Source organism: Myxocyprinus asiaticus, chromosome 46 (assembly GCF_019703515.2).
Source record: "Myxocyprinus asiaticus isolate MX2 ecotype Aquarium Trade chromosome 46, UBuf_Myxa_2, whole genome shotgun sequence".
NCBI classification, from domain to species: Eukaryota; Metazoa; Chordata; class Actinopteri; order Cypriniformes; family Catostomidae; genus Myxocyprinus; species Myxocyprinus asiaticus.
In genome coordinates, this window is record NC_059389.1 from 15,909,897 (window position 1) to 15,928,997 (window position 19,101).

Sequence of the window (19,101 nt, forward strand, 5' to 3'; positions counted from 1 at the left end):
ATGTCTGTTTTGTACAGGAATATGTGTGTGTCTGTGTGTGACTGTATGTGTGTATGTGTGTGTGTGCATGTTTGTAAACAAGATGCAGTCCCAGTTAAGACAAAAAGTGAGTGAGAGAGTATGGGAAAGAGGCAAAATATAAGTGAAGTGTTATAAGAAAAAATCTACATAATATCACTTGTAAAGCCACAATTAATGCCCGGGTCAAAATTTACCCACAAACGCAAAATATGTAACATTGTTTTTTAAATGGTTATATCTCTAACCATTTTAAATTATTATCTACCTATCCCGGGTCAAAAATGACCCGAATGCAATAGGAGGGTTAAAAGTACTTGTGATTATAGCAACTGTTTTTGATATCAGAAGAAGTACGAACATTTTTTATTTAGCAATAATAACACATTTTTAGCCCCTCCTTTAAAGCTGAATTGAGTAATTTCTAATAACTGTTTTCAAACAGTTTGACCATAGCACCAGGCCACGCTGTTTCCTTAGTATCTTGCGCAGAAGCCCCATGTTTGAAAACACTGCGTCAATTTAGGCACAACCACACTAATATATTTTCAGTTGAAAACTAAGTTGTCCGTTTCCAAACGTGATCATTTTTCAAAGTACGCGGTACTAGAGAGTGTTTTCGGTGGAGGAAAATTACATTCCTGTGTGGATGAGAGGCATAAACTTAGCAAAATCTATGTGTTTTCAATCAAACTTTTATTAGTTTGGATGTGGTCTTAAAAGAACTTCTACTTTTAAAAACACATCTTGAGACACCTGCATTCTGTTCCACTCGTTGTGCTGCCTCTAGGTTTTTTGTAGCAAGAACGCGTTTGGTCTTAACAGCCCCTTATGATATCATCTTAAATTAGATTTTTGATCTGTCTTGTTTCAGTGTGGCAAATTTATCATTGACTTGGCACCTCGACCTCCATCTGAATCATTTGCCGCACTTCTTCCTGGTATGGATGTCTAGAACTCCAACTAGTAAATAATGAGTTTATCTGCAAGGCTAGAAGTTTCTTTTAGCTCACTAATGGATCTCTTACCAAGAGATCAAATGGCAGTTCAGTCAATGATGAGCTTTGTGGATAAAAGAGATGATGATGTCACCTATAGCCCAGCCTGTATGATTGCCCACGAGCAAATGTCAAGCAGGAAATGCAACATGCCGTCCTGTAGTAATCATACATGCAGAGATGAGCCTGAACCACTATATTGCAGATGTAGTATTTGTCTCTGCAGCTCTCATCTGCAAAACAAAACAAAACAAAACACATTAAGATTATATGTTACAGTGGGGTTCAAAATTCAGGGTAAACTGTGTATTGAAAATCTGGAATTTTCAAAATATAATTTAAACCTGTAAGCAAATAGAATAAACTAAACAAAGAAATCTTTTTAAGTAAAATGAATAGGAAATATTTAATATTCTGCACTCTCTCTAGGTCACTAAACAAATAAGCAAATTTGTGACATTGACCATGTTAATTCATTTGTATGAAAGTTCAGATTTCCTTGCTTCCACTGAAGCACACATGATGCTCTTTGGAGCATTCTCAAATCATGGTGGGGTTACATGGATCATCAGGTTTTCCACAAACTTGTGGAGTCCACTGTCATTAAAGTAAAAGGGGGACATACCAAATATGAAGAAATTTCCACTCAAATTGTTATGCTAATAATATGATTTTTAATAAAAAAACTTTAAAAAAAACTGTAATAAATGTAAAAATAAAATGTAAACCTGAAGCATTTTCAAGTGAATTTTGAACCCCACTGTATGTCTAATTAAACAGCAGAGTGAGAGAAGACACTTCTCTGAGCTGTGTAAATGCTATAAAACGTCATACGTCAATGGGGTTGTTAGTTAGATCCAACATTTCGGACATTTCATCAGATGAACCTTAAAAAATAAAACACAAAAGTGTTACCTATTTGTGGCAAGCAAGGTTCGTAATTGCAAGTCTCTTGACTCGCTGGTCTCAGATGTTCCGCACAGTTCTCAGAGGGATGCAGGTCATCAGTGAGACAACGCACCTCTCGGACATGAATCCCACCTTCACATGACCTGGAACACTTTGTGAGACATTAACTACCAGTGAAAAGTTTGGACACACCAAATCGTTCTTTATTATTACTATTTTCCACTTTTTAGAATATCAGCAAAGTCATCAAAGCTATGAAATGACACAAAATGACATATCATGGTAGCTATGTAGTGATCAAAAAATGTTAAAGGGCTGGTTCACCCAAAATTGAAAATTCTCGCATCATTTACTCACCTTCATGTCATCCCAGATGTGCGATTTTCTTTCTTCTGCTGAACACAAATGAAGATTTTAAGAAGAATATTTCAATTCTGTTGGTCCTCATAATGCAAGTGAATGGTGACCAAAATTTTGAAGCTCCAAAAAGCACATAAAGACAGCATAAAAGTGATTCATAAGACTCCAGTGGTTAAATACATATCTTCAGAAGCGATATGATAAGTGTGGGTGAGAACCAGATCAATATTTAAGTCCCTTTTTTTTTTTACTATAAATTCTCCTCCCTGCCCAGTAGGTGGCAATATACACAAAGAATGTGAATTGCCAAAAAAAAAAAAAAAAAAAAACAATAATGTGAAAGTGGAGGTTTATAGTAAAAAGCATATATTTATCTGTTTTATGCTGCCTTTATGTGCTTCTGCATCTTCAAAATTTTGGTCACCATTCACTTGTGTTGTGAGGACCTAAAGAGCTAAAATATTCTTCTAAAAATCTTCGTTCGTGTTCGGCTGAAGAAAGAAAGTCATACACATCTGGGATGGCATGAGGGTGAATACAAGATGAGAGAATTTTCATTTTGGGGTGAACTATCCCTTTAAACAAATCAAAACTATCTTATATTTTAGCTTCTTCAAAGAAGTCACCCTTTGTCTAGATTACACCTGTGCACAAACTGGGCATTCTCTTAACCAACTTAATCCACCTGGGATGCTTTCTAAACAGCATTGAAGGAGTTTTCATGTGTGCTGGACACTTGTCAGCTTTACTATTCAGTCCACCATTTTTTTTAAATTGTTATTTTTGGCAAAGAAATTAATATTTAGGCACAATTTATTTTAGTCTAAAGCATTTAGATATAGATATTTCACCCCAAAATCTTTTCTCCATACAATGTTAGTGAATGATGAAACATTTCCTTTTGTGTTCCACAGAGGAAAGAAAGTCACACAAGTTTGGAACAACAAGAAGGGGAATTAATGATGAAAGAATGGTCATTTTTGAGTGAACTATTCCATCAAGCATAGGCCTTTAAAATCAAAAGTTTTTCAAGTTTGGAAAAAACATAAATGTAGTAAAATATGTCCCAACTTTTGACTACTTGTGTATTCAGAAACAAAAACTTCTAAAACAAGAAAAAAATATTGAACCAGCTTCAACAGACAGAGCTATTTATAACGCAAAGGCAAAATGAATAGTTCTTCATCCAAGGATGGTAGTCTCTGTCCTCTAACTAGATTTAGATGGCTGCCTGTGTCTTCTAAATTTAGATGAAAAAAGTGAGTCAGCCCACTGAAAGTCAATATTAATGGCGATTTATTGGGGAGAGAAAAAGAAGATGTATCCTCACAGGACTCCAGTCAGTGTGATACCACCTGGACCCACAGGCTCTGTGGTAGCAGCTTTGCATGCTGGGAGGCTGACTCTCTGAGGCACAGTGGGGTGGAGGCAGTACAGTGAGCCCCTCCTCACTTCTCAGTATGCACACTACTGCCCTCTGCTGGCTGCCTGAACCACAGTCTGAAGAACACTGATACAATGCATCCATAGTTAGCGTTATTTTGCCATGTAGGCCAAGTTCCTGGATCAACGTCATTGTTGGTTCTGATACAACATTCCTATCAACCAATCAGATTTTATGGTTTGGTTTAGGGCTGGGGCTTTAACAAGATTCTTATCACACAATCATTACCTTTTAATTGCGGGGGTAGTTAATGGTTATGGTAAAGGGTGGGTTTGTTTGACAGCAAAGTTGTTCCAGGGCCAACAAAAAATTTTGATCCAGGAATATGTTCTTCTTGGAAAATACAATCACCACATGCATTTGACAAGGCAATATACTGTAAGAAGCCTATCACTTGATTGCTTAATAAAAAAAATACATTTAAACTTACACCAATAAGAACTACATTATCACTCAAATTTAAAGGGGGAATGCCATGTAAAGTAGGATTTTTTCTTGTTCTTTTGAAATACAAGAATTTAATTAACTACATGTGCGTATTCTGTTGGTCACAATGCAAAACTCCCAACCCAATCCACATAGACCATATATGAAAACTGTAAAAACTGGGTCACATTCAGAAATGATTATAACATCCAACATGGACATTATATTCAGAATAGTCGTTAAACGATATAGGTTTTTCATTAGTTGATGAATATCCTTGGTGTTGACGTCACAACCATGAAAACCCACATGTGTATGACTTTTTTCCGATGACAAACAATGATTTTTAGAAGAATATTTCAGCTCTGTATGTCCATAGAATGCAAGTGAATGGTGACCAGACCTTTGAAGCTCAAAAAAACCTTTAAAGTCAGCATAAAAGTAATCCATAAGACTCCAGTGGTTAAATCTATATCTTTAGAAGCGATATAACAGGTGTGGGTTAGAAACAGATCAATATAAGTCCTTTTTTACTATAAATCTCCTCTTTCACATTCTTTCATATTTTGAAAGTGAACGTGAAAGTAGAGTATTTATGGTATAAAAAAAAAAAAAATAAGAAAAAAAAAAGGACGTAAATATTGATCTGTTTCTCGCTCACGCCTATCATATCGCTTCTAAAGATATAGATTTAACCACTGGAGTCTTAAGGATTACTTTGATCCTGCCTTTATATGCTTTTTTGAGCTTCAAAGTTTTGGACCCTGTTGACTTGCATTGTGTGGACCTACAAAGCTGAGATATTCTTCTAAAAATCTTAATTTGTGTTCAGCAGAAGAAAGAAAGTCATACACATCTGGGATGGCATGAGGGTGAGTAAATGATGAGAGAATTTTTGGGTGAATTATCCCTTTAACATATGGCCATCCAACATTTACACTTCAACACCTTTTCAGTAGTCCACAACCTGGCTCAGCCTAATGAGGGATAGTATGAAGTACACTGATACCTGGAGGTTAGCCAATCATAACAAAGGTAATTTACATTATTAAACTTTTAAAGGTACGGTAGCAAAAACAGCCATTTCACATTGTTACAGTAAAGCACTTACAATGAAAGTGAATGGGGCCAGTTTATAAACATTAAAATACACACAGTTTAAAAAATATAGCCACAAGAAGTAAATATTATACATGTTAACATGATTTCAGTGTGATCAAATCAGTGATTTACCAGTGTTTTACCAGATTACAGGGTTTACCGATGTTACATCATCATGACAGCAGTTCTAATATTGGCTATAACTTTACACAGGTAAGGTAAGTAAGCAATTTTATCCCACTAAAATCATGGTAACATGTATAATGTTTACATCTTGTGACTATATTTTTGAAACAGTGAATATTGTAATGTTTATGAACTGGCCCCATTCACTTCCATTGTAAATGCCTTAACCAACATTTTCTTTATTTTCTTTTATACATAGATATATATATATATAATTTACCACAAATAATTTTTTGTGGTTATCAACATCATTACACAAATGCTGTCGATTTTAATGTAGAGCTTAAATTGTACTGAACCCAGAACATTCCTTTAAATTTCCATTTGCATTTCTCTTCAAAGATTCTATGGACTCCATTGACAGTTACCAACAATAAGATGTGCTGATAACATTTACTGTAACAGTAAAAGCACTGCCATTACCTGACTCCACTGTCCAGTGAACCACTCTGCTTGACTGTTGCATGAGTTGCTGTTACATTCATGTACCTCTGGTGGGCGCTGTGACCCACAACCCTCTAAAGGTAAACTGCTCATGTAGTCTCTCAGACACACTACGCTACGGGTTCTCATTCTGGAGCTACAGTCAGAACACTGAATACATGGGAAAATAACATTATCAGCAGTGAATTTGGCAATTACCCTGAAATGCAAACTATTTCAGGAGTCCCTCAACACATTAGTGAGTGTGTGCGAGAGAGATTTTTGTTAGTACCTTATTGCTCCATTCAGTAAAGAACCAACTCCTCGTGCATGGCCCCATGTCACAGTTCTCCACATCGCTGGGCCGTAAACTCATATTGCATTCCTCATCAGGCGCTATTTCGCCTGTATTGCTCACACAAACAACCTCCCGTGACCTTTGACCTATGCCACATGGAGTGGAGCACTGTGGGAATATAACCAACAGCATTACAATACTGTGCAGACATAACATAATTATATTTCCCAATATTTTCTAGCCTAGACACTGGCCTTAGTGGTTTTAGTATCTGCCAACATGTCTGGGTCAGGTAAAGGTCAGAATTAATTGTTTGGCCCTTATGGCAGAGATTTGTTTTTTAGAGATTGAATGGTCTTGGGCAATCAGAGCATATTTTGCATAATTTGACATGTTCGCAATGTATGTCATAGAGGTGTGGCATAGTCTCAAGGCCTCACGCAGCACGCCTATTAGCCACTCACAGTCAGTTTACATCTCTGATGCATATTAAACACAAATATAGCAAGTACTGGATGATATCCCCAGTTCCAAGTAGATTGGCTGGCTTTACACAACTTTCAGGAGTCAAGGTGTACCAGTTTACCTGAAAATGCCTGAAAGTCATGTTTATAAGTTACTGGGGTGATATAATGAGTGCTTTTGATAAAGAACTGATCACTGGATTTGCCAGGCTAGTAGCATTACATCTGCGAAAGATACTCAAATATTTGTTTGAGGCACATAATAGCAAGTAATGTAGATACATACGAGCAGAACAGTATATTCCAATATGTTTTCTGAGTTATGTCTGCTTTTTACCCGCTGGTCTATTATTGTGATATTAAGTATAGTATTTTAGATTAACCTGCCCTTAAACAGCAGTTTAAAAAAATAACTGTGATTAGCCATTTTACATATGAATCAGACAGACCTTTCCTGTCTAAGTGGCCAGTTTTTTGCCAGAATAAGTCACACAGTGGATATGCCGATAATCGAAAGTCTGGCTGGTGAAACTAACTGCAGCCAAAAACCTGTTAGAATGGAACAAGGGGCCTGATGTATAAATGTTACGTATGCACAACATGGGCATTGAAATGTGCGTAATCAATTTCCCACGAACATATAATGATTTTTAAAAAAGAAACTTGGAGTAAATATGTGCGCACCGTCAGGACACTCTTGACTGTGCGTACGCACTCTTTTATTGGTGTGTGTGAATTGCCGACTCTAGCTGGACAAATAATGAACTGAACAGACTGATTATAAACTCTGATTTTCATTTAATTTACATTTAGAATAAAAAAGTGTGTAGTTAAGCACTACTTCTTGAAACAGAAGTATCATTATCAAGCCAATAGTAGGCTGTATTATTTTTATGTAACTAATTGAAAATGCATTCAAATATAAGCTGTAAAAAGGAAATATTGGTTTGGGATGTGCTGTGTTTGGAGAACTTTCCCGTGTCATCATATAGAAGGAACATACAGTAACTAAAAATGACAGTGAAGATTTCTTAGTTTGAGATATTTTCTGTTCTATGACAATCATGTACTGAGATAAGTACAGCATTTGGATAAAGATTATCTGTAATCAGGGGCGTAGTTTCCGGGGGGGGGGGGGGCGGTTGGTAACCCAAATCTACACCCTTGTCTGTAATGCGATGCTCACTCGGTAAAATGGACAGTAGCTATAAGACAGGCACTGCTGGCCACATTCTGTAGTCGAACAGATCATTGGAGAGACATGTCTCATCAGAAACAGTATTGTACAGCTGCAAACAGGTACAGCAATGCACATAAAATGTGCATCAAATGTGCTGCCTGCTCCTCTTCACTCCGACCGTCATCACAATGAAACCCGATCTAGTCTAATAAAAACATAATGAAAAGTATATTTGCCGTTCAGCTGTTTTTTGAATATAAAATACCAGTCAAATATAAAATCTTAGTAATCCGATGATATCATGCTGCACAAAGAATTTTAATAATTTTCGTTTTGTTTCCAGCACTAATTATTTAACTTCTCAATAAAAATACCCTTAAAATGATTCAAAAGTTTTTCTGTGAAGCAAAAATGCTTAGGTTAGATTTATGTCTGCAACGATAAAACATTTTACCAAGGGATATTCAAGATATATTCTTTGAAAACAAGTTAATATCTTAATAAATAATGTTTCTTCATGGTGCAGCATCTAACCTTTGGGCACATGTGATATTTACAGTTTTATCTCTTATAATACAGTTTCTCGAAACACAGTAATCACGTGTCTGGATGGAGAAATGCATATGGTAATTGTATGCAGAGGAGGATATGCATAGTAAAAACAGGCGTTGTACACTCCATATATGGTTATTTTGGGGAGGAGACGGGGTGGGGAATGAATCACGTGCATGTACGCACAATCTTCCGCTAGCTGGGATTTATTAAGAGAACTACGTGCAGGTTTTATAAACCTGAATTTTTTTTTGTGCGTACGCAAAATCTGACGTTTGTGCTTATGTGCACTTTTAGGAAGAAATCTAAGTCTCCAAGTGTATTAACCCCCCTCACAATCCAATCTGACCAACAGAAAGGGGACTTATTAATACATAGTTTAGGGTTCAGCCATATGCTCGAGGCTATGTTTAAATAAATATCCGAGTTTGTCCATATCGAGTGTAAATGCAAGATAACGGGGTGTGACTTAACTTCTCCAATTAGTTTGATAGAAGGGTTTTGCAGTGGCGAGATAGGGTCAAGAACTTCCTGTTCAATACAAAACCAGGGAGGGGCTCACTCAGGTGGAAGCGACCAATGAGCCAAATGTCTGAGACTGAATGCATAATAATAAAACAAAATCTTAGGTAGGCCTAGCCCACCTTTGTCAATCGGCCTATGTAACTTGTTGAAATGTAACCTGGGACACTTTCCATTCCAAATGAAGGACTTCGCTATGCTATCAAATTGCAAGTAAGAGAGGGGGACATCTACAGGGAGAGATTGTAGTAGCTAGTTGAATTTTGGAATACAATTCATTTTAATAACATTAACCTTCCCAATCATTGATAAATGTAATGAAGCCCAACTACCCAGATCGCTCGAAAACCTTTTTATTAAAGGATCAAAATTAACTAACTAAATCACATAAATTTGCTGGGAATAAAATGCTCAAATACTTACAAAACTCTTGGATCTTAACACACCCCCAAAAAACATGGGTTGTGTCCCCATCTTCTGATTGACATCGCCAACAGGTGGGTGTGTCTTTAAGACCAAGCCTATACAATCTAGAGGGGGTCCAATAGGATCGATGCAAAATCTTAAATTGCATAAGTTGGACCCTTGCATCTCTAGATGCAGACTTGACGTTTTTTAGAATCCTTGCCCACACTCCCTCTTCCAATACCAAGTTGAAATCTTTCTCCCATAATCTCTTGAGAGAAGTTGAAGCTCCATCTCCCAGACTCTGAATTAGCAGGGAGTAATACACTGATGCCTCATGACCTTTTCCAAAAGCAGTAATAACCTCTCCCAGAGAATCAGCCACTTTAGGGGGGTGTATGCTACTCCCAAAAATAGTACAGAGCAGATGGCGCAGCTGTAAATACCTAAAGAACTGAGATCTGGGAATCCTAAAATGTTGAACCATGCTTTCAAAAGATCTCAGCACTCCACTCTCATATAGGTTGAATGAGCATTCTTATAATTTTTCCCAAGTTTAACCCCTATCCCAAATCCGTAGCCTAAACCTTGGAATGAGACGAGGGAATCGTATTACATATTACTGACAAACATCAGTCATTTGTACTGCATAAATAAATACGCAATAAGTGACCAAATTTGTTCTATGACATTTCCTTTCTTAACCTTGTGCGACCCTGTGTCCTTCTGCGTGGACATTGTGTTTCGGCTTCGCTATACGCAACGCATAATTTAAATTCATTTAAACTGACTGTTCTCATTTCAGAAGACTCTGTGCTGTCAGTAAAGGGTTAAACTTTCGACAAAAGAAGTTATGTGACAAAACAACATGGTGCCGATCACAGTGGAGTTTGTCTTTGGGAGAAAGGCCAACAAAACCACATCTGGTAAGAAACCTAATTAAGTTTTTACATTGAAACCTGTTTGAGTCAAAAGATTAGAGTCTCTAGTTTCATCCAATATGCCATTTTTTAAATTTGAGCGATTTATAGCTAAATGGCACGCTGTTAAACATAATGACCACTATAGTGGACAACAGTGCTAGTTTTTCATTAGAAATCCTATATTTACTGTGCATTTTCACATTGAGAAAACATTGTTTTGCTTTCAGAGGCTTTATATGGAATTAGGATGAAAATAAGGTGCATTTCGAACTGTTCTGAGACAGTGCAGACAGACAGCACACTGAAGGTTAAGTCATTCACTAAATAGGGAGCAAGGGAGCATCCTATAACTTTCCTATGCAGTTCAAATCAAATCAAATCAAATCACTTTTATTGTCACACAGCCATATACACAAGTGCAATGGTGTGTGAAATTCTTGGGTGCAGTTCCGATCAACATAGCAGTCGTGACAGTGATGAGACAGTACCAGTTTACAATAACATCAAATTAACACAGCACAATTTAAACATCTGATATACACATAATTACACTCAACAATATACAAATAATAACATACACTGTACAGTATACAATATGCACTATATAGATACACATTATTCAATAAATATAAAAAATAAAAATATATAAAAAAGTATATATAGTATATATAGAATGTACAGTATTGTACTGTATTGACATTCAGGCTGTCGGTTGATAGTCAGTTGTTAAGAGAGAATATAATATAATAATATAATTTATGACAGTCCGGTGTGAGATATAAGAGTAAGGGTAATAAAGTGCAGTGCTGATGTATTTGATCGTGGGAGATCAAGAGTTCAGAAGTCTGATTGCTTGGGGGAAGAAGCTATCATGGAGTCGGCTGGTGCGGGTCCTGATGCTGCGATACCGCCTACCTGATGGTAGCAGTGGGAACAGCCCATGGCTCGGGTGGCTGGAGTCTCTGATGATCCTCCGAGCTTTTTTCACACACCGCCTTGTATACATTTCCTGGAGGGAGGGAAGCTCACCTCCGATGATGTGTCTGGCAGTTCGCACCACCCTTTGCAGTGCTTTACAGTTGTGGGCGGTGCTATTGCCGTACCAGGCGGAGATGCAGCCAGTCAGGATGCTCTCTACAGTGCAGGTGTAGAACCGTGTGAGGATGTGGCGGTTCATTCCAAACTTCCTCAGCCGTCTCAGGAAGAAGAGGCACTGATGAGCCTTCTTCACAACGACTTCAGTGTGGATGGACCATGTGAGTTCCTCTGTGATGTGGACACCCAGGAACTTGAAGCTGCTGACTCTCTCCACTGGTGCTCCATTGATGGTGATGGGACTGTGTTCTCTGTCTTTTCTTCTGAAGTCCACCACAAGCTCCTTTGTCTTACTGACGTTGAGGGAGAGGTTGTGCTCCTGACACCAGTGTGTCAGAGTGTGCACCTCCTCTCTGTAGGCTGTTTCATCATTGTCAGTGATCAGACCTACCACCGTTGTGTCATCAGCAAACTTAATGATGGCACTGGAACTATGTGTTGCCACACAGTCATGTGTGTACAAGGAATACAGTAGTGGGCTGAGAACACAGCCAACAAAGTCAATTAAGTTAAGTGCAATAACTCCTGAAATCTGACCAAAAGTTCAGTTTCAGGCTGCAGATGATGTTTGGACCACTCAACATGTTTGGCAGACATGGGACAATGGTAATCAGTACATACTGTAGATTCAGAATTTATCATGTATAATTTTGTAATATTTGTAATATTTTAAATGCACACATCTGTCATGCTCGGGTCTCAGGAGGTTAAAATTAAATTAAAGTGTTGAATAGGAGGCTAGCTAAGGATTTGATTGTACTGTTTTGAAATTCTGTTTGTTGATTGGTTGGTCTCTATGGGAATAAAAGTCATACCTTTTCGTACGATAACTTACGATTTTGCCATCTCATATGAATATATATGAGTTGTCATGAGACTATGCTGAACAACCTGTTGGATTTAGTAAAACAGTAAACTGTTTACCCTGTGGAAATCATTGAGTATTACATGAGCAGTAGATATAGCAACCAATAAGCCATCTAAAACAAACCTTCAGTAAAATAAAAATGGCACAAAGAAATAGGAATAAAGAACTTACTGTCACCACATTAAGTCTATGGCAGTAACATAAAACTGTCACCTCAGGCGATAAACAGACCCATGTTAAATCCTGTATAATTGACAGATGTCACCTACTGGAGTCCAGTCAGTGCGAATCTGCCACTTGCTGCATATCTTCAACTGACAGTTGGAAGCAGTCTCGGGGACAGGGAGATGTCTGCAGAACTTTGGTGACACCGTCATTGTTCGGTTGGCATTTGTCTGCATACAAAGCACTTGGCGGTGCTGTGTGCCGAGACCACAGGTCTTACTGCATTCAGACCACTCACCAATATCCCACCTTTAAAACACAATAAAGAGATGCATTAATTTTAATACTTTTTATGCACCATACACCTATTTTTATCTCCGCTCTTACTCAGAATTTTACTTTTGTGCCTTGTGTTGAATTCTGTTGTTATCTTATTTGACTTAAAAACAGTCTGTCAGATATTTTAACATTTATTCTATTGTAAAACCAATAGGAGTATCATTAGTAGTAAAGAGATTTATTAAAATTTGATTACTGGGCAGGGCACGGCTGGGTGTTACAGGGATCTTCTCTGGGGGCCGGTTTATGTGCTTCATCACAAAGGAGCTCTGACACTTCCTCATGGCTGTGCACGCAACCAAATACTCGACGTCTGACCCCTTTTCACATTCAACAGGAAAAAAGGATTAATCATAATACACATACGTAGGATTTATATTTTGTTATTAACATTATACATTTCCAATGTTAAAGGAATAGTCCCCCCCCCAAAAAAAAAAATTCTGTCACCATTTACTGTACTTACTTTCTTGTTGAACCAAAACAGTATGATTTTCTTTCTTCCATGAAACAAAAACGGAGACATTTTTAAGAATGTACTGGTCGCTCTTTGACATATTCTTACAGTGAATAGAAACTGGAGCTTTCAAGCTTAAAAAAGGATGCAAAAGCACCATAAAAGTATCATGAAAGTTGTCCACTTGTTTTCTGAAGTCAAACAATAGCTTTATGTGATTAACTTGAGAGCTGTCAACTGGAGAATCAATGTGACTGATTCACATTTTATGTTATTCTTATGGTGCTTGTGTCCTGTTTGAAGCTTGAAAGCTGAGGGTAGTGATTTACAACAGAATTTACATTTTTGGGTGAACTGTTCCTTTAATAATGTCCTACAATATGTACTTCTCACCCCTGCCACAAGAGGCGCTACACGATGTGGTGCTGGTCTCAATCCACTTGTACTCTGGCTTCAGTGCTGTGTTTCTTAAAGAATTCTGTCCATTTTTAAATCCATCTTTATCAGGGTCATGTGTACTTTCTTGCCTCTCCAAAGAGTAGCTTTCAGAGTCTATCAGAGAAAGCAAACAGCTCAAACTCTGTAAATATGACACCAGCTTTGAATAGCTCTTCATTTAGGGCTTACCTCCAGGACTGTTGGAATAAGGATGCAGTGGGTTTGCATGGTTTTCTACAGGGAGAATGAATTCGTAGCGCACACCAGGGTTTTGCTGTTGGAAAATCATCTATTTTGTGCAACAGAAAAGATTGCAGTAAATCTTTGTGGAGTTTTTCCTTTTTCATTTATTCATATGTATTATTTCCTGGAAGATCCACTAATTGCTGAAGAGATCAAAAAACACATTTTAAAGAGATATAAACTGTGTTGTTGAAATAAGTACTTAAAATAAATTATTATTACTTAAAGGTACATGCGTAATTTTTGTGTTAAGGTTTTGCAGACCAATATGGTTTTAAACTTATCAAAACACTTATGACACTTATCAGTATAGATGCAGCATCATGCAAAATCAACAAAAAATTATTTTATTTTTTTATTTGGTTTTGTGGTGTCATTCTAGAACTGCCCTATTAGCAGGTGTATATGTCACCATTGATTTCTCAGACTAATCTTACAGGAAAATGGGAAACAGGTCATCAAACGTTTGGATTTTGGAATTACCGAACTATCCCCCAATGGCCAAATTTGGAACTACGGTGGTGTGCATGCGCACCTTCCACCATGTGGTGTCAACCCACCCAATGCAGAATAAAACAGCTTTTTTTCTAGGCCACTGAAATGAATGTGGAGTCTTCATTTCATGGGAGTAAACAAAACAATATTTTAAACACATTTTTCAAAATTACTTATTTATTTAAAGGGATAGTTCAAACAAAAATGTTCTCATCATTTACTTACCCTTATGCTGTCCTAAACCTGAAGAATTTTTTTCTTCTGTAGAACACAAATGAAGATTTTTGTATTTTTTTTTACATACAGTGTAAGTCAATGGAGTTCTAAACTTTGAAGCTCCAAAAAGGACATAAAGGCAACATGAAAGTAGTCGATACAATTCAAGAGGTTAAATCCATGTCTTCTGAAGCGATGCTATCCCTTTGGGTAAGAAATAGATCAAAATTCAAGTTCTTGTACACGATAAATTATGACATTCGGCCCAACTGGAACACAGTGCCACCTTCAAAAGCAAAATGCTTTGACGCTGCACACGGTTGCCAGGTCCTCAACCCCAGTATCATTGCACATCAATAATCATTTTTCTAGTGTTTGCCATCAACATTTAAGCACTGCTGTACATTTTAAAAGTATCCCACAAACTCAACCTGCGACTATCATTTTAACTTGCATCTGCATTTTCAAAATAATCCAACTTGCCGTGAAAACCGCAAACCAGGCAACACTGTCTGGTTTGTGTACAGCGCTTCGTGTGTGCGTCTAGTGCGTGGAAGTGTGTGAATGAGCTTCTTTCATAAACACACAAAGTAGACTGTGGATGTCAAGATTTACAGTGAATAAGGACTTAAATTTTGGTCTGTTTTTTAACCAAAAGCTATCGTATCACTTCAGAAGACATGAATTAAACCACCCAAGTCATATGGACTACTTTTATGCTGCCTTTATGACCTTTTTGGAGTTTAAACTTTTTGGACCTCATTGAATTACATTGTATGGACAAAAACACATCATAAATCCTTCAAAAAAAAAAAAAACTCTTTGATTGTGTTCCACAGAAGAAAGAAATTTGTTTGGGATGGCATGGGGGTGAGTAAATGATGAGATTATTATTATTTTTTAAAGTGGATAAAGTTACTTAGTTCACCTAATTTTTTTATTTAATTTTATTTTTCCCTTTTTTCCCAATTTGGAATGCCCAATTCCCAATGTGCTTTTAAGACCTCATGGTTGCGTAGTGATGCGCCTCAATCTGGGTGGCGGAGGACGAATCCCAGTTGCCTCCGCGTCTGAGACCATCAGTCCACGCGGAGGCATCTTATCTTATCACGTGGCTTGTTGAGCGCGTTGCCACAGAGACATAGCGCATGTGGAGGCTTCACACCACCCACCGCGGCATCCACGCTCAACTTACCACGTGCCCCACTCAAGTTAAGAACAAACCACATTATAGCAACCACGAGGATGTTACCCCATGTGACTCTACCCTCCCTAGCAACCAGGCCAATTTGGTTGCTTAGGAGACCTGGCTGGAGTCACTCAGCACACCCTGGGATTTGAACTAGCGAGCTAGTGAACACCTGGGGTGGTAGCCAGCATAATTTACCACTGAGCTACCCAGGCCCCACCACTTAGTGCACCTTTATTTTTATAAATAATAATGTGTATGAGTTTGTGTAATGTAATAATATGGTTATGAGTTTGTGAAAGAATCACTTACATAAAGATCCAGGATTTCATTGGTGGGTCCCTGGGCTAAAAGAGATTCCCCCACTGTGCTGCTGATCTCATTGGGTCGTCTGTAGGTAAACAGGGTGCCTGCTCCCTGATACTGCCCTGGATGATCAATGGCCCAGTCTCCATTTACAATAGACCGACCAGAGCGACTACGCAATGCTAAGGATAAGACAGAATCCAATGAGAGATTATACATTATTAGTATAGTATGTAGCCACAAACACAGTGGTTGGGATCTGAATAAAGAGGCAACATATTTTCTTCATTGAAGACTCCTACATGATATTAGACTGTCAAGACTGAGCTAGCAAATTATTCAATAACATACATGAACTCACATGCAAATGTATGCAAGCTCAGACACCCACAGAGTCATAGGGCAGCTTGGCTAACATAGCACATGACTCCATAAACTGCTTTTTTGAACATGTTAAAACCCTTCTCACTTCTACCCCCACCACCCAAACAATGGGTATATTTAATATAAATTGACAGGACTGAGTAAGGACAAAAGAAGCCGTTGTTTAACCTTAAATATTCCTCCCCATTTCTAATTGGTTGAACAATACAGGATGTGTATGACAGATCTTTAACATGTCTTGAAAAGATATTTATATATCACAAAAGATGTCTTATATTAGAGTAGTCCTGATATAATTTGACAAGACATGTCTAGTGACAGTTCGTCGTTATGGCAATCAATAACATGTCAATCTCACTTCTCGCTATGGTTTCCATGTTCACTACCAGTCAAAAGTTTGGACACACCAACTCATTCTTTTTTTTTTTTGCAATTTGGAATGTCCAATTCCCAATGTGCTCTAAGTCCTCATGGTGGCATAGTGACTTGCCTCAATCCGGGTGGCAGAGGACGAATCTCAGTTGCCTCCGCGTCTGAGACCGTCAATCTGCGCATATTATCACGTGGCATGTTGAGCACGTTACCGTGGAGACATAGCACGTGTGGAGGCCCATGCTATTCTCCGCTGCATCCAGGCACAACTCACCACACGCCCCACCAAGAGCGAGAACCACATTATAGCGATCATGCGGAGGTTACCCCATGTGACTCTACCCTCCCTAGCAACCGGGCCAATTTGGTTGCTTAGGAGACCTGGCTGGATTTGGGATTCAAATTCGCGAACTCCAGGGGTGGTAGTCAGCGTCAATACTCGCTGAGCTACCCAGGCCCCACCTACTCATTCTTTATTAATACCATTATATTGAAATGTAACTCACCCAGATAGTTTCTGCTCTTGATGATCTCAGTCACATTGATTCTTTTTGCTCCTTGAGGGATCTCTAGAATACGATGGTAGCCCACTTTAGCCAGAGAATGGGTGAAGACACCCGAGACAACTTTACAAGAGCTGCCATCTCCACCACAAACCCCACAACTGTCAATTACTTGGCCAGAACCAATTAGATCATCACAGCCACGTTTCTATAGCAAAGAGGAGAATGGAATAACCTGATATGAAATGCACAAGATGAGAATTCTGCAATGTAATAGGATAATTCACTTAACAATAGAAAATCTGTCATCATTTTCTCCACCTTTATGTTTTTCCAAACCTGTATGACAACATAAGAAAGTAAAGTCACGATATGAGAGTAAATGATACCAGAATTTCAATTTTTTGGGGTGAACTAACCCTTTGAGCTCCCTACATAAATGCTTTTTAATCAAAAAAGTTAGTCAGTCACAGAAATACACAAACTTTTTTTTTTTTTACCAATTTAGCTTGCATTCTCCATGTCTTCATACCATTGGGTCAATTTCCAGGGTGAAAATTGGATTGTTATTGAACACAAAATTGCTCAGCCTTCATTAAAAGGCATCTATTACTGTTGAGAACCAAGTTTGCACCAATATCTTCTACTAGCCAATTCCTTTCTCTGGCACTCCTGCAACAATTACATGCTACAGTGACTTTAAGGACCCCGAAAGGCCAGCCAAGGCATTCTCTAGACACCTCAGCATGGTGCTCATTTTGCAAGGTTGATTCAAAACAAATCGTCACCCAGGGCTACTCTGAAGTTAAGGAAAAGCACAGTCACAACATGTATTTGCACAATAATTATCATCCAGTGTTACATCAGCAAGAAAATACATGTTGAATGTGTAATAAAAGTGTTATAGTGTTGATTGGATGAAGAATATGTTTGCCTAATGCTTACTTGGTTTGTTTGGTGGTTATTGTTCGACCATCTATGTATTTAACATACAGTGGCCCCAAAAAGTATGGCCAGACACTTCTAAACAGTACAGTCACACTTGCAAAAATGCATGAATTTCATTGCATTACATACAAAATTTCAAACCAATCTTTTCTCAGAACTTTACTTTTCTTAGCCATTTTTTAAATGACTGTTAACCAACTTGTCCCAGCATCTTTTTAAGTGGATGTATTAAATCAGTTCCCCTTAAGTTTACACAAGTATCCTAGCAGTGTAATCACAAGTGTAGTTCATCATATAAACTATGGATATGTTCCACAAAATTTGACAACCAGAAAGTATTAAATACTTTTTGTCTTAATTTTAAAAAGTTGAATATATATATATATATATAAGTGTTCCTTTCTTTAAAACAGATGTCACTTTTGTTTGATATTTTGTGATATAATGCTAAAACATTCATCCATTTTTCTGCTGAAACTTTTCATAAAATACTTTCAGCATTCAATTAAACATCTATGACAACTTTTGGCAGTACTGAGCAAGTACCATACCTGTAATTCTGTGTTGGCCAGCGCATATGTTCTGAAACAGACCAGTAGGAGAGGAACCACTGTAGACAGCATCCTTAAATGAAAGTAGTTCACCTTACATCAAAGAAATACCTGTATCCCCTTCTACCTATCTCTCTTTACTTTTAGCATTCTCCTCAGTCTGTTTTAGCACTCTTGGTTTGAGAGAAGAATAATAACTGAAGGGAAAGGTGTTTCTGTGGTGTTTATGAGCAGAAGGGTTGTCGGGGTTATAGGGAGGGGGCCAGAGTCATTCCAAAAAACGACATGCTGAGACCACACATGCAGTCTGGTGCAATTTGCAA

The 19,101-nt window shown here is 37.9% G+C and overlaps 1 protein-coding gene across 1 annotated transcript; it reads right to left on the reverse strand.

Annotated features, from left to right (window-relative positions):
* Positions 1-793: 793 nt before the first annotated feature.
* On the reverse strand, positions 794-18,850 carry LOC127435703 (thrombospondin type-1 domain-containing protein 4-like). The gene is made up of 12 exons (XM_051689328.1): positions 18,779-18,850; positions 17,283-17,487; positions 16,027-16,202; positions 13,761-13,860; positions 13,527-13,685; positions 12,873-12,996; positions 12,442-12,646; positions 6,158-6,331; positions 5,866-6,036; positions 3,616-3,795; positions 1,932-2,076; positions 794-1,249 (listed from the first exon to the last, which is right to left on the reverse strand). The coding sequence occupies exons 1-12, from the start codon at positions 18,848-18,850 to the stop codon at positions 1,107-1,109; spliced, it is 1,854 nt and encodes a 617-aa protein (XP_051545288.1). The 3' UTR covers positions 794-1,106.
* Positions 18,851-19,101: the final 251 nt, after the last annotated feature.